The 10807-nt window shown below is 39.9% G+C and overlaps 1 protein-coding gene across 2 annotated transcripts in view; it reads left to right on the top strand.

Moving 5' to 3' along the window:
• The first annotated feature begins 684 nt into the window (after positions 1-684).
• The window catches only part of LOC133650544 (transcription initiation factor TFIID subunit 1-like), a 34953-nt gene continuing 24830 nt past the window's right edge, over positions 685-10807 (top strand). For both annotated transcript variants that reach the window (XM_062047904.1, XM_062047903.1), the window contains exons 1-12: positions 685-982; positions 1262-1376; positions 2223-2346; positions 2432-2548; positions 2690-2818; positions 4049-4290; positions 4372-4587; positions 4663-4905; positions 6095-6326; positions 6416-6520; positions 6599-6766; positions 10558-10685. In XM_062047904.1, coding sequence (XP_061903888.1) covers positions 1263-1376; positions 2223-2346; positions 2432-2548; positions 2690-2818; positions 4049-4290; positions 4372-4587; positions 4663-4905; positions 6095-6326; positions 6416-6520; positions 6599-6766; positions 10558-10685 — 1818 coding nt within the window. In that variant the 5' untranslated portion in view covers positions 685-982; position 1262. The remainder of the gene's footprint in view (positions 983-1261; positions 1377-2222; positions 2347-2431; positions 2549-2689; positions 2819-4048; positions 4291-4371; positions 4588-4662; positions 4906-6094; positions 6327-6415; positions 6521-6598; positions 6767-10557; positions 10686-10807) is intronic.

The following is a 10807-nucleotide window of genomic DNA, read 5'->3' as shown; positions in this document are numbered from 1 at the left end:
AAGACACTTCACCCTTTGCCTCTGATGGCTGCTGGTTAGCGCCTTGCATGGCAGCTCCCGCCATCAGTGTGAATGGGTAAATGTGGAAATACTGTCAAAGCGCTTTGAGTACCTTGATGGTAGAAAAGCGCTATACAAGTATAACCCATTTATCATTTATTAGATCAATAAGAAAGACACGATTTATAGTTCATATTATGTTTACATATACTTTGAAAAATATATACTGTATTCTTTACCCGAGCCACGAACCAGCAACTTGAGGGTTGCTGGTTCGATCCCCAGCTTCCGCCATCCTAGCCACGTCCGTTATTGTCCTTGAGCAAGACACTTCACCCTTGCGCCTAATGGGTCGTGGTTAGGGCCTTGCATGGCAAGCTCCCGCCATCAGTGTGTGAATCTGTGTGTGAATGGGCGAATGTGGAAATATCGTCAAAGCGCTTTAAGTACTATGAAGGTAGAAAAGCGAAAAGTATAACACCATATATTTTGTTATTTTAATTAAATATACAACTGTTATACTTTTCAGAAAATAATATAAACGCACAGTTTGTCGACCCATAAAAACTGGCTATTATAATTGTCACTTAAAAATATTTTTTTAATCTTATGTTTACGTCGACTTCGAAACCGGAAGTACATGGTGCGTTTCCGGTGTTGCTGCACTAATGCCCATAGCTAACTTTTCCCTTTTAGCTAACAACGGCATGTTTTTGTACACAAATAAATAAATGAATATTGTCGTAATTGACCAGGGAAATTATGGAATTGAATACATTTCAAGAGCTTCGTGTTATATTGCTAAAAGTAACACAAGTGCCGGGGAAATATAAGTATTAATATTAATATATGTCCAATGTGTCGTCAGCTAGATTGTTACTAGTTTTAGTAGTTGAATGACACATTGAAAGAAAATTACCTTATATTTTTTGTATAGCTGCTTCAAGAATGGTCTAATAAAGTGGGAGGAGAGCCAAGTGAGGTAAGTGGAAATGTCGTTGTTTTCCTCACAGCTAACATGCTAACGTTAGCGAAAGTTAGAGCTAGCGTATGTATTCAAGTATCACTGATACAGTGTGCTTATATATAATGTTCATGGTACAAATATATGTAATATAAATATATGAAACTAATACACTGCAAAATCCAGTCACGGTGAATAGTGATTGAGGGATTGCTGCGATCATCGAAGTGTTTTAAATGGGTTTTTCATAGCAATACATATAGATATTTGCCTAATGGTTCCAACTTTGATTTTTAGAATGTCTGACTCCGACAGTGACGAAGATCAAGATCGTCCTTTCTCTATTACTGGCTTCTTATTTGGGAACATCAATGAAGATGGCCAACTGGAGGATGACAGTGTTCTGGACAATGTGAGTGTCAGCATTATCGTAATAATAATAATTAGCTTTATTGTCTCCGAGGAGAAATTTGTCTTGGACATCAAGACACAACGTACATACATACATACATATAGTTCATCCAACAATACAGTGACAACAGTGAACAATGCGCATGTATATCAGTTAGTTATGAGATCACACATACACTCCCCCTGTATTGCACACTTCCCGTATTGCACTATCCCAATATTGCACACCTTATTATTGCATCCGGTTATTACAGTAGTTTTCTGTTGTTAAGTGCTTTGATTGCCAGTGGGACAAAGGAAAATATATACCTGTTGAGTTTGTATGTTGCTGTTCTGTACCGTTTACCATTTGGCATCAACACAATTTCACTATGAAGTATGTGGTGTGGGTCACGGGTGATTTTAAGACCCCGCTTCCTCACAGTCTTGTCAAATATGTCTTAAAGGGAACAAGGAGCTGCATGCCAATTATTTTACCAGCCGTCTTGATAAAGTTTTGAAGTTGGGTTTTGAGTTTGACAGACAGATTTCCAAACCATGTGGAGATGCCATAACGGATGACGTATTCAATGTTTGCCTTATAAAACAACATCATCATATAGCTTGCCACACTGTGGACCCTGAGCCTCCTTAGAAAGTGCAGGCGCTGGTGAATACGGGAGCAAACAGAGTCAACTTAGTTGGCCCAAGTTAACTGGGAATCAAAACAAATACCCAAGTACTTATAGGAGGACACCTGCTCCACTCTCTCCCCATGGATAATAATAAGGTTTTGCTTGCATTATACAATCCCGGAAAGTAATTTGCTGTTATTTGAATATAGTCATGCATTTATTTTTCATCCTAGGAGTCCAAAAAACATCTGGCTGGATTGGGAAATTTAGGTCTGGGCTCCCTCATCACAGAGATCACAGCCAATGAGGATGCTGAGCAAGAGGAAAGTAAAAACACCACTAGTGTGGATGCTGAGGGTGAGTGGAAATACACAATATTGATATTATTATCTCCAGGAAGGCCATTTGGAGGTTCAATTTGTCTGTGTTTTGCTTGCTTCAGGCTGGGTAAAAAGCACTGAAGATGCTGTTGATTATTCTGACATCAGTGAGGTGGCTGAGGATGAAACAAGGAAGTACCGTCAGGCCATGGGATCTTTGCAGCCCTGCAGAAAAACAGGTCCTCTTCAAACGCTTCTTCTTTACATTTCTAGTATTATTGTAATTTTTAACTATAATTGTGATATAATTTTGCTCATAGCGCAACATCAAGATTTTCATGAGATTATTACAACGTTTTTGTCAAATTCAATGATAACAGATGATGACGACGACGACGACTATGACGCAGATTGTGAGGATATTGATTCAAAGCTCATGCCTCCTCCGCCACCACCGAGCGTTTCAACTGGGGCAAAGAAAGATGAGCCGACTTCTCAGAGCACAAATGGTATGCATGATTATTTCCTATGTTGTCCATTTCTTTATTTTTGTGCAACTTCTTGGCCTTTTGACAACTCAACCTGAATATTTTGTGATGGCTAGGTAGAAGCACTCCTCCAGTAGAATGACAAGATTCTACAATAGAAATGTAATTTCAATATGTTCATATGTGTGTTGTTTGTGTTGCTTTTGTAAGACCATATCACATTCTATTTTCTCGAAGCCAAAATAATCTTACCCCTTTCACAGGTAACACGTATTTTAGACTTGGTGGAGGTCTGATAAATATGTTTTCTGTTGATATGTTTAGAAAACTGAGTACTGAGTTAAGATTTTTTATTTTTTATTGTCAATTACACTTGAATGTAAATTTATTTTTTTGATATGGATATAATTTTATTGATCCCCTCAGTGTGGCAACACCATATATAGTATCCAGGACAGTGACAAAAGCAGCACACCATGCAGAGTAATCACAAAATAGATAAGTTGAACAATAACGTATAAATAAAAAATGTATGTAATATGCAAACAAGGCAGTTGTTGAGTCTGTTGATTATGATCCTCGTTCAGAAATAAGGAATTATTCAATTGTATGGCTGCAGCTATTGATTATTTTAGTAATCAAGTAATCTATTGATTAATTTGTTTATTAATCAAATAATGGAATACAAAACATTTTCCACTCTCAATGCGTTACTAAGGGAAAATAGTTTAAATAAAGAAGGATTTTCCTAATGACTTTTATTCTTTTTATACATGCGCATAACATTGAAATTGCACTTTTACAACAAGAGCATCACTGTGTATTACTTATATGTAGCATATATATGTTTTTAAAACCTCTGTTGCCTAAAACCAGGTGACAGATAATACATAAATAAACAAAAAAACCTCTGATAAAGTGTGATAAATTGGGTGAAAATGTATTTAGCAATTTGATACATGCACATTTAAAAAGGTATTCATTTGAGGATTGTTTGTTGGCAAACAACCTGTTAGCATTAACATGCAAACAATGTATACTAACATGTCCCAAGATACCTGCATGTGTTTGAATAAAATATTTGTTATGCAAGTCAAAAATATATGATGGCGTTAGCTGCCAAAATTGACATTTACCTTATTTCTGCTTTTTTGCTGCTCTTAATTATATGAAAGGAAACACAAATATGAGCTTTTAAATTAATCAATGCAGCCTTATTCATTTCTCATTTCTCTCTGCCTCTCCTAACAGTCGGGGAGGAAGGTGACGGCATCATCCTGCCGTCCATCATCGCACCTTCCTCTAATGCCGATAAGGCCGATTTCAGCAGTTCCTCAGACTCCGAGTCAGAAACAGACCGCCCTTGCCAGGTTTTGGGTGCCGGAGGCCCACCTGACAGCCTCAACCTCCCGCTGGCTGGCATCATGCAGAAAGATGCTGCTAAAACACTTCCAGGTGTCACAGAGCTCTTCCCGGTTTTTCGACCTGGAAAGGTAGAGCATCCCCTCTTTATTGATCCACTGATTGTTCCATTTTTACACCCTAAGCAGTAATATTTTGGATTACACTCCCAGGTGCTGAGGTTCTTAAGGCTTTTTGGTCCAGGGAAGAACATGCCATCGGTTTGGAGGAGTGCCCGAAGGAAGAAGAAGCGTAAACATCGGGATGTTCTGCCTGGCACACCACCTCCTGAGGGAGAGCTCACAGAACAAGGCGAGGATAAGAAATCAGGATGGGTGTACGAATATGCAAACCCTCCACCCCCAGAGCAGTGTCTCTCAGATGATGAGGTGATTTGTCAAGCTACTGAAATGCAATCATGGCTTGCAGGATTCAAATTTACCACTGCTTTTCTGTGATACCAGATAACCATGATGGCTCCGGTCGAGTCTAAGCTTTCTCAAACTTGCGGCGATGGAGACAAGGAGGCAGAATCACGACCTAAAGTTGCCGAATGGCGATATGGGCCTGCACAGCTTTGGTACGACATGATTGGGGTCCCTGAGGACGGAAGTAATTTCAACTACGGATTGAAGCTGAAGGAAATAGAGTCTCGTGAGCCGATGGAGCAGAACACAATGGAAAAAGCAACCAGGATGGCGCAGGAGGTTAGTAGGACCATGCAACTATACTACAGAATAAGTAAGGCAAGACAATATTGTTTATAGACCACAATTCGTATGTAATATGGTCGTATTTTCTGGTTCTAGTCAGGACTCAATCAGCAACATTTTGGATGTGCTGTGGCTGCTTTACAGCTTGTTTAGAGAGCCCAGTGAGAAGGCCATTGCAGTAGTCTAGCCAGCTGGAAACAAAGGCATGAACTAGGGTCTCTTACTCTGCTTTAGACACTATTCCTTTAATTTTGGCAATGTTTAGTATGTAGTAAAAAGCTACTGATGTTATTGACTTAACATCAGTGGCGGCATGGCGTAGTGGGTAGAGCGCCCGTGTCAGAAACCTGAGGGTTGCAGGTTTGCTCCCCGCCTCTTACCATGCCGTTGTGTCCTTGGGCAGGACACCTTCACCCTTGCCCCTGGTGCCACTCACACCGGTGAATGAATGTTGAATGAATGACATGTGGTGGTCGGAGGGGCTGTAGGCGCAAATTGGCAGCCACGCTTCCGTCAGTCTACCCCAGGGCAGCTGTGGCTACGAAAGTAGTTTACCACCACCAGGTGTGAATGAATGATGGGTTTTTAACATGTAAAGCGACTTTGGGTACTTAGACAAGCGCTATATATAAATCCCAGGTATTATTATTATTATTAATGTGGCTGGTAAAGTTCAAGTCTGAGTTTATTATTACCCCTCGATTTCTCACCTGAATATTATGTTTCATAAAGGGGGTCTCAAGGGGACTGATAACATTTTACATTTGCTTCTGTGGGCCACAGACAATGATTTCAGTTCTGTCTGAGTTTGGCTGAAGATAATTGTTTTGCTTACACACTCACCGATCTGTTTGATGCGGTTACAAAGTGAACCAATAAGCCAACGTTCACCGCCATCAGTGACACAGATCTGAGTGTCATCTGCAAAGTTGTGGTAGGACACATTGTAGCTGCGTATTAGCTGGCCTAGTGGCAGCATGTACAAGTTGAACAATAGCGGTCACAGAAATTACCCCTGAGGAACCCCATTGGTCATAGCCATCTGGTCTGAGACACAGTTACCATTTCCATTAGAGTACATCCAGTGATTGAGATAGGACTTGTACCAGTTAAAAGCAGAACCAGATATTCCCACTCCAGAATAAGTATTCACTTACTAATGTTGTGTTCAATGAATTGGTAGAATGTGAGGTGGTGTGATGATCCTGATGGCTGCAATAATGAGGGCGACGAGGAAAAATCGACCCTTGAGAATGAGCTCTTCTTGATGGTCACACAACTCCAGTGGGAAGATGACATTATCTGGAATGGGGAGGATGTAAAACACAAGGGCACCAAGACTCAGCGTGCCAGTCTTGCGGGGTGGTTGCCCTCGAGCATGACCCGCAATGCCAATGCTTATAATGCACAGCAAGGTAAGATGCCAAGAATGTGTCTGTTTTCTGAAAGGAAACTTTGTAATTGAAATGTGCACTTACTAAAATGTCATCTGTTTAACTTTAAGGTCTGACAAGAAGTAATTCTCAATTGGTGCCACCTACACCACCTCCCTTGGTCAAAGCTTTGTCAATAACTGGCATGAAGCATAAACACAGCCATGATCATCACGGTAAGTTTGTTCATTGGAAATAAAATTACAAAGATCTTATTTCAGGCCAAAATGTCAACAACAGTTCTTTCTCCTCAGCCAATCACGAAGACGATGCTCCGTGGTTCTCCATTTTTCCCATTGACAATGAAGAGTTGGTGTACGGACGCTGGGAAGACAACATTATTTGGGATGATCAGGAGATGGAGCGCATCCTCATGCCGCCTGTTCTTACACTTGATCCTAATGATGAAAATATCATTCTTGGTATGTTCAGTTCTAATTTTGTTTCCTGTGTGTTAAAAATAAACCGGTATTGTTTGCTGATATCAAATTGTGGAATTACTCGAAATATCATATTCATTTAAACTATGGTCCCATTGTGTGACAATTGAGTCAATTACAAATCTGTACTACAGTGAACTGAATGGCATATTAGCCTTAAAGGGTAACTAGACTTTTTTTGGAATTTTGCCTATTGTTCACAATCATTAGGATAGAGAAGAAGACACGTCTTTTTTTTCTTTAGATTCCAAAGATAGTTAAAAACATTTGAAAGATGTGACTAATGGGAGTCACCCTTGTAGCCTTCAAAGCTCTCTAAAAACAACTTCAAAACCCTCCAAATAATGTTTTATATACACACCGCAAGTCTATATATAATGTAGTAACAGACACGTTCATAACAATATGTAATATATGCAATATTTACCGTATATTTACACACCGCATTGCCAGAACTTATTTTCTCAGCACAATTATTTCCGTTTCCATAGCAACGCACTTCTGACTTCCGGCAAATGTGTGTTCCTACTTCCGGAAGCAAAGGCGGGTGTGTTTTAATCATAACAGACTTGGTAATAGACGACGAATATGGCTATTTTTGGACAAATGAGGATTCACAACCTTATCTTTTTGAAGCTGAATATACAGAAGATGAACTTCTGGTTATAGAAGCGAGCACGAAGGAAGGGTGAAACAGAGCAGAGCTTGGTCACTGTGTAAATGTGGAACTTGGAGCCAAGCTATGCCGACATAAATGTAGTGCTTACACAAAATAAACAGCAAAAAACATCCCTGACCAGCTGAACCAAACAAACAACTGTCCATCGAGTGAGTCACTATAATATCGATCATGATACACGCAGATAATGCGTGTTATTACAACTACAGTACATATGCTGTTAAGCTATCTGTGTACAAACAACACATGAAATAATACATTACAGATACTGTAAAATGATTGTTCTTATTTTTCAGTCAGTACAGATTGGTGTTCTATCGCATTGTGTTGTGCATTACAAACTCAAAAGCAATTCGGGTGTTGACGCAGAAGCTAGCTAATCTCTTGCCGTAGCTACCGTAGCTCACGGCTTATACCATAGCATACCGATGTGTTACTACGCTAGAAAAAGAGTTCTTCCGTGTTCGCTCCCCCAATAACAATATGTCATTACAGTTTGGTTATTATACAGGTTACGGAAGGTGTATTAAGTATTGTTGGCGGTTTTTGGATGCATTTTTAAAGAGATTTAGAGGTAGAATCGATTGCTCCCATTAGCTGCATTGCCAGCCACCTAGAACAAGCCAATTATTACCAATTAGAATGCTAAAACAACAAAAACCTTTTGTCTTTTCTCTCATAAGGATTGTGATCGATACGCAAAAATCCCCAAAAAGTGCAGTTCCCCTTTAAAAGCAGTATCTGCCTCTTTAATATCAAATAGCACGTGTTTCTCATACATTGATTTACTCCTGGTGGCCCACCACAATAGATTTGGCGCTACATGTTTGCCTTTGCTCATAAATGTGTTATAACATACCTGGTCTGCCAGAGAATAAGAAGAACGGCGCACAGCGGCTCATTGTTGTTGCCAACCTAGTGACTTTGTCGCTATATTTAACAAGTAATCAGATCCCACTAGACACTCTTCGACAAAAAGGTGACTATTAAAAATGTGTCACTTATCGAGATTTGTGAAATAAAAGTACCTATTGCGCTTCTCAACGAGCACCATGTGCTGCTGTACGCCCTTCCCCCATCTAAAAGGACTCAGCCTGTCACGTTTACGGCCCATTGGAAATTACAGAACCCTTGAAGGGGCCCTATTATGCAAAACCAACTTTTCTTACCTCTTGGAACCTGCTGTTGTGTATTTGGGATCTGCATAAGCCCCAAAAATATGAAACCAAACTGTGGAGGCATTGCAGAGATATTTATAAAACAATCTTGCTTCCTTCATACTTCCGGTAAATTAGCCATTTTAAATTTGCCAATTTGTGGTGTTTTTCCCATTGTTGATGTCAGCAGATTATCCATATATAGTGTAGATTTACCCAAAGGGCTTTGCGAGAGTCCGTCATTGTAGTTCGACGGTGTCGTCAATAAGCTCCTTCTTTTTCACTACCCTCATATTGTGGGTCAGACTGCCTCGTACATGCACATGCATCCTCCAATGTTGCCATTTTTAATACAAAGTAGCTTATAGTTTGAACTTTTTAAAGTAGCACTAAGTAACTTTTCAACCTTCATGAAATATTTTCATAATATTTGGTATGATACATGGACTGAAAACCAGTTGAATGACACCTCTGTCGTGGCCTGAGGGGGTCTGTATCGCTTTTACTGGCACTTAGCAACGTTGAGTAGGGTGGCAGAAATCCTGCCACACAAAAAACTACTACTGTACTGGCTTGCTTTGCGGCATACATCACTACCCCTCTCCCCATTTGTTAAAAAGACAGAAGTCGATGCGAACACCTACGTACCGGCAGAAAACTAAAAGAAGAAAAAAAGAATGCATGCGTGCAATTACTGCTATCGTGGTAGAAGCTGCAAAACAGCCCAAAAAACATAATGTTTTGTCCGAGGAGACAAAAAAAGAAAGAGGGAGGTTAGCCGGATAAAAAGACAGTCAGGATCAACATTGCCCGGCTTTTACTCGCTGCCTTGAGCTTAAAGATGAGGATGATGCTGCCTTGGCTCTGTTCCTGCTAAACTAGTAAGTACATTTTGATGCACAAATCAAAATGATACTGCTAATTTTAGCTATCGGAAATAAATAGCCGCCAGCTTGATAGTTCGCAGTTCCACACTCCTTCTTTCAAAAAAACTCTCCCGCCTTTCTTTGCTTTGGACCTGCATCCGCCCCGATACATTCTTGGTAGGAGCGTCCTGTTTGTAGCACAATCCAAGATCATTTCTTTATAGTGTCTGCTATTTGACATCAACATACCCATTAGAGATTTAACATTTGTGCCAGTATTACAGCGGACATCATGTCAGTTTGATGCTATATGCGCTAGTCCTCATGGGAAACGTGGTCTTCCTTCTGGCAAAACACTACCGCTTTGGTCCACTGGCACCGCCAAAATCAACCAAAACTTAAAAGTTCTTAAGTGCGGCTTTAATCTGTCAGTATACTCGTTATGGAAGCGCTAAAATTTACAACAAAGATGGCGGAGAGAGGACTCAGTCGAAGTGGAGCCCAAAAAATAAGAACGCTCACAAAACGGCACATCCTGTGGAGATTGTCAGAAAGCGGCTTGAAAATAGTCTGTAAAACATCATCTATGCAACATTATGGCCAAAGAGAGCCACTCTTACATGTTATGTACACCACAAGGAAGTGTTTCAAATGTAGAAAAAAAATCAGAATATGATCCCTTTTACATTACACCTAACTGCCAGGAAACATGCGGCAGGCGGCTCCGTCTTTTAAAAGAGATAAAAATAAGCAACAGAACAAAGATTGTTCGTAGTTTTAAATATATGTTTTTTGCTTTTCATGTTTTTTAAACCAATTTTTGCCAATGCATTCCTGCCAATCAAGCAAATTCGACCATTGCTTCCATCCATCCGCCTGCGCCCCCAAGTGCTAAGTGCTGGCTATATGTATGGCTTGTGAACTTTATCAAGCGCATTTTTCTTTTGTTTTATTGTCAAATTGATGTAAAAATTTTTGGGGGAAGAAGTTACACAAGGTTTGGAAACATTGATGCTTGTTTTTGATTCTGTACCTTCATCAGAATCTAATTTAACCCCCATTTTTGTCCAGAAATTCCTGATGAAAAGGAAGCAACAACATCACATTCTCCATCAAAGGAGAATAAGAAGGAAACAGCAATCAAAAAGAGTCGCATCCTGCTTGGGAAGACCGGTGTGATAAAAGATGAACCGCAACAGGCAAGTCAACTCAATATGTTTTGCCAAGTCAACCCCATTTTCTTGAGACGATGGATGTGAAAAGTGTTGAATGCTTAAATAAAATTCATGTAAATGACGGTCTATGAACCTTGAGAACAAAG

The sequence above is a fragment of the Entelurus aequoreus genome, linkage group LG05, assembly GCF_033978785.1.
Source record: "Entelurus aequoreus isolate RoL-2023_Sb linkage group LG05, RoL_Eaeq_v1.1, whole genome shotgun sequence".
In the NCBI taxonomy this organism is placed as follows: Eukaryota; Metazoa; Chordata; class Actinopteri; order Syngnathiformes; family Syngnathidae; genus Entelurus; species Entelurus aequoreus.
Note: the sequence above shows the minus strand (reverse complement) of the source record. Positions and strands in the feature narration are given on the sequence as shown.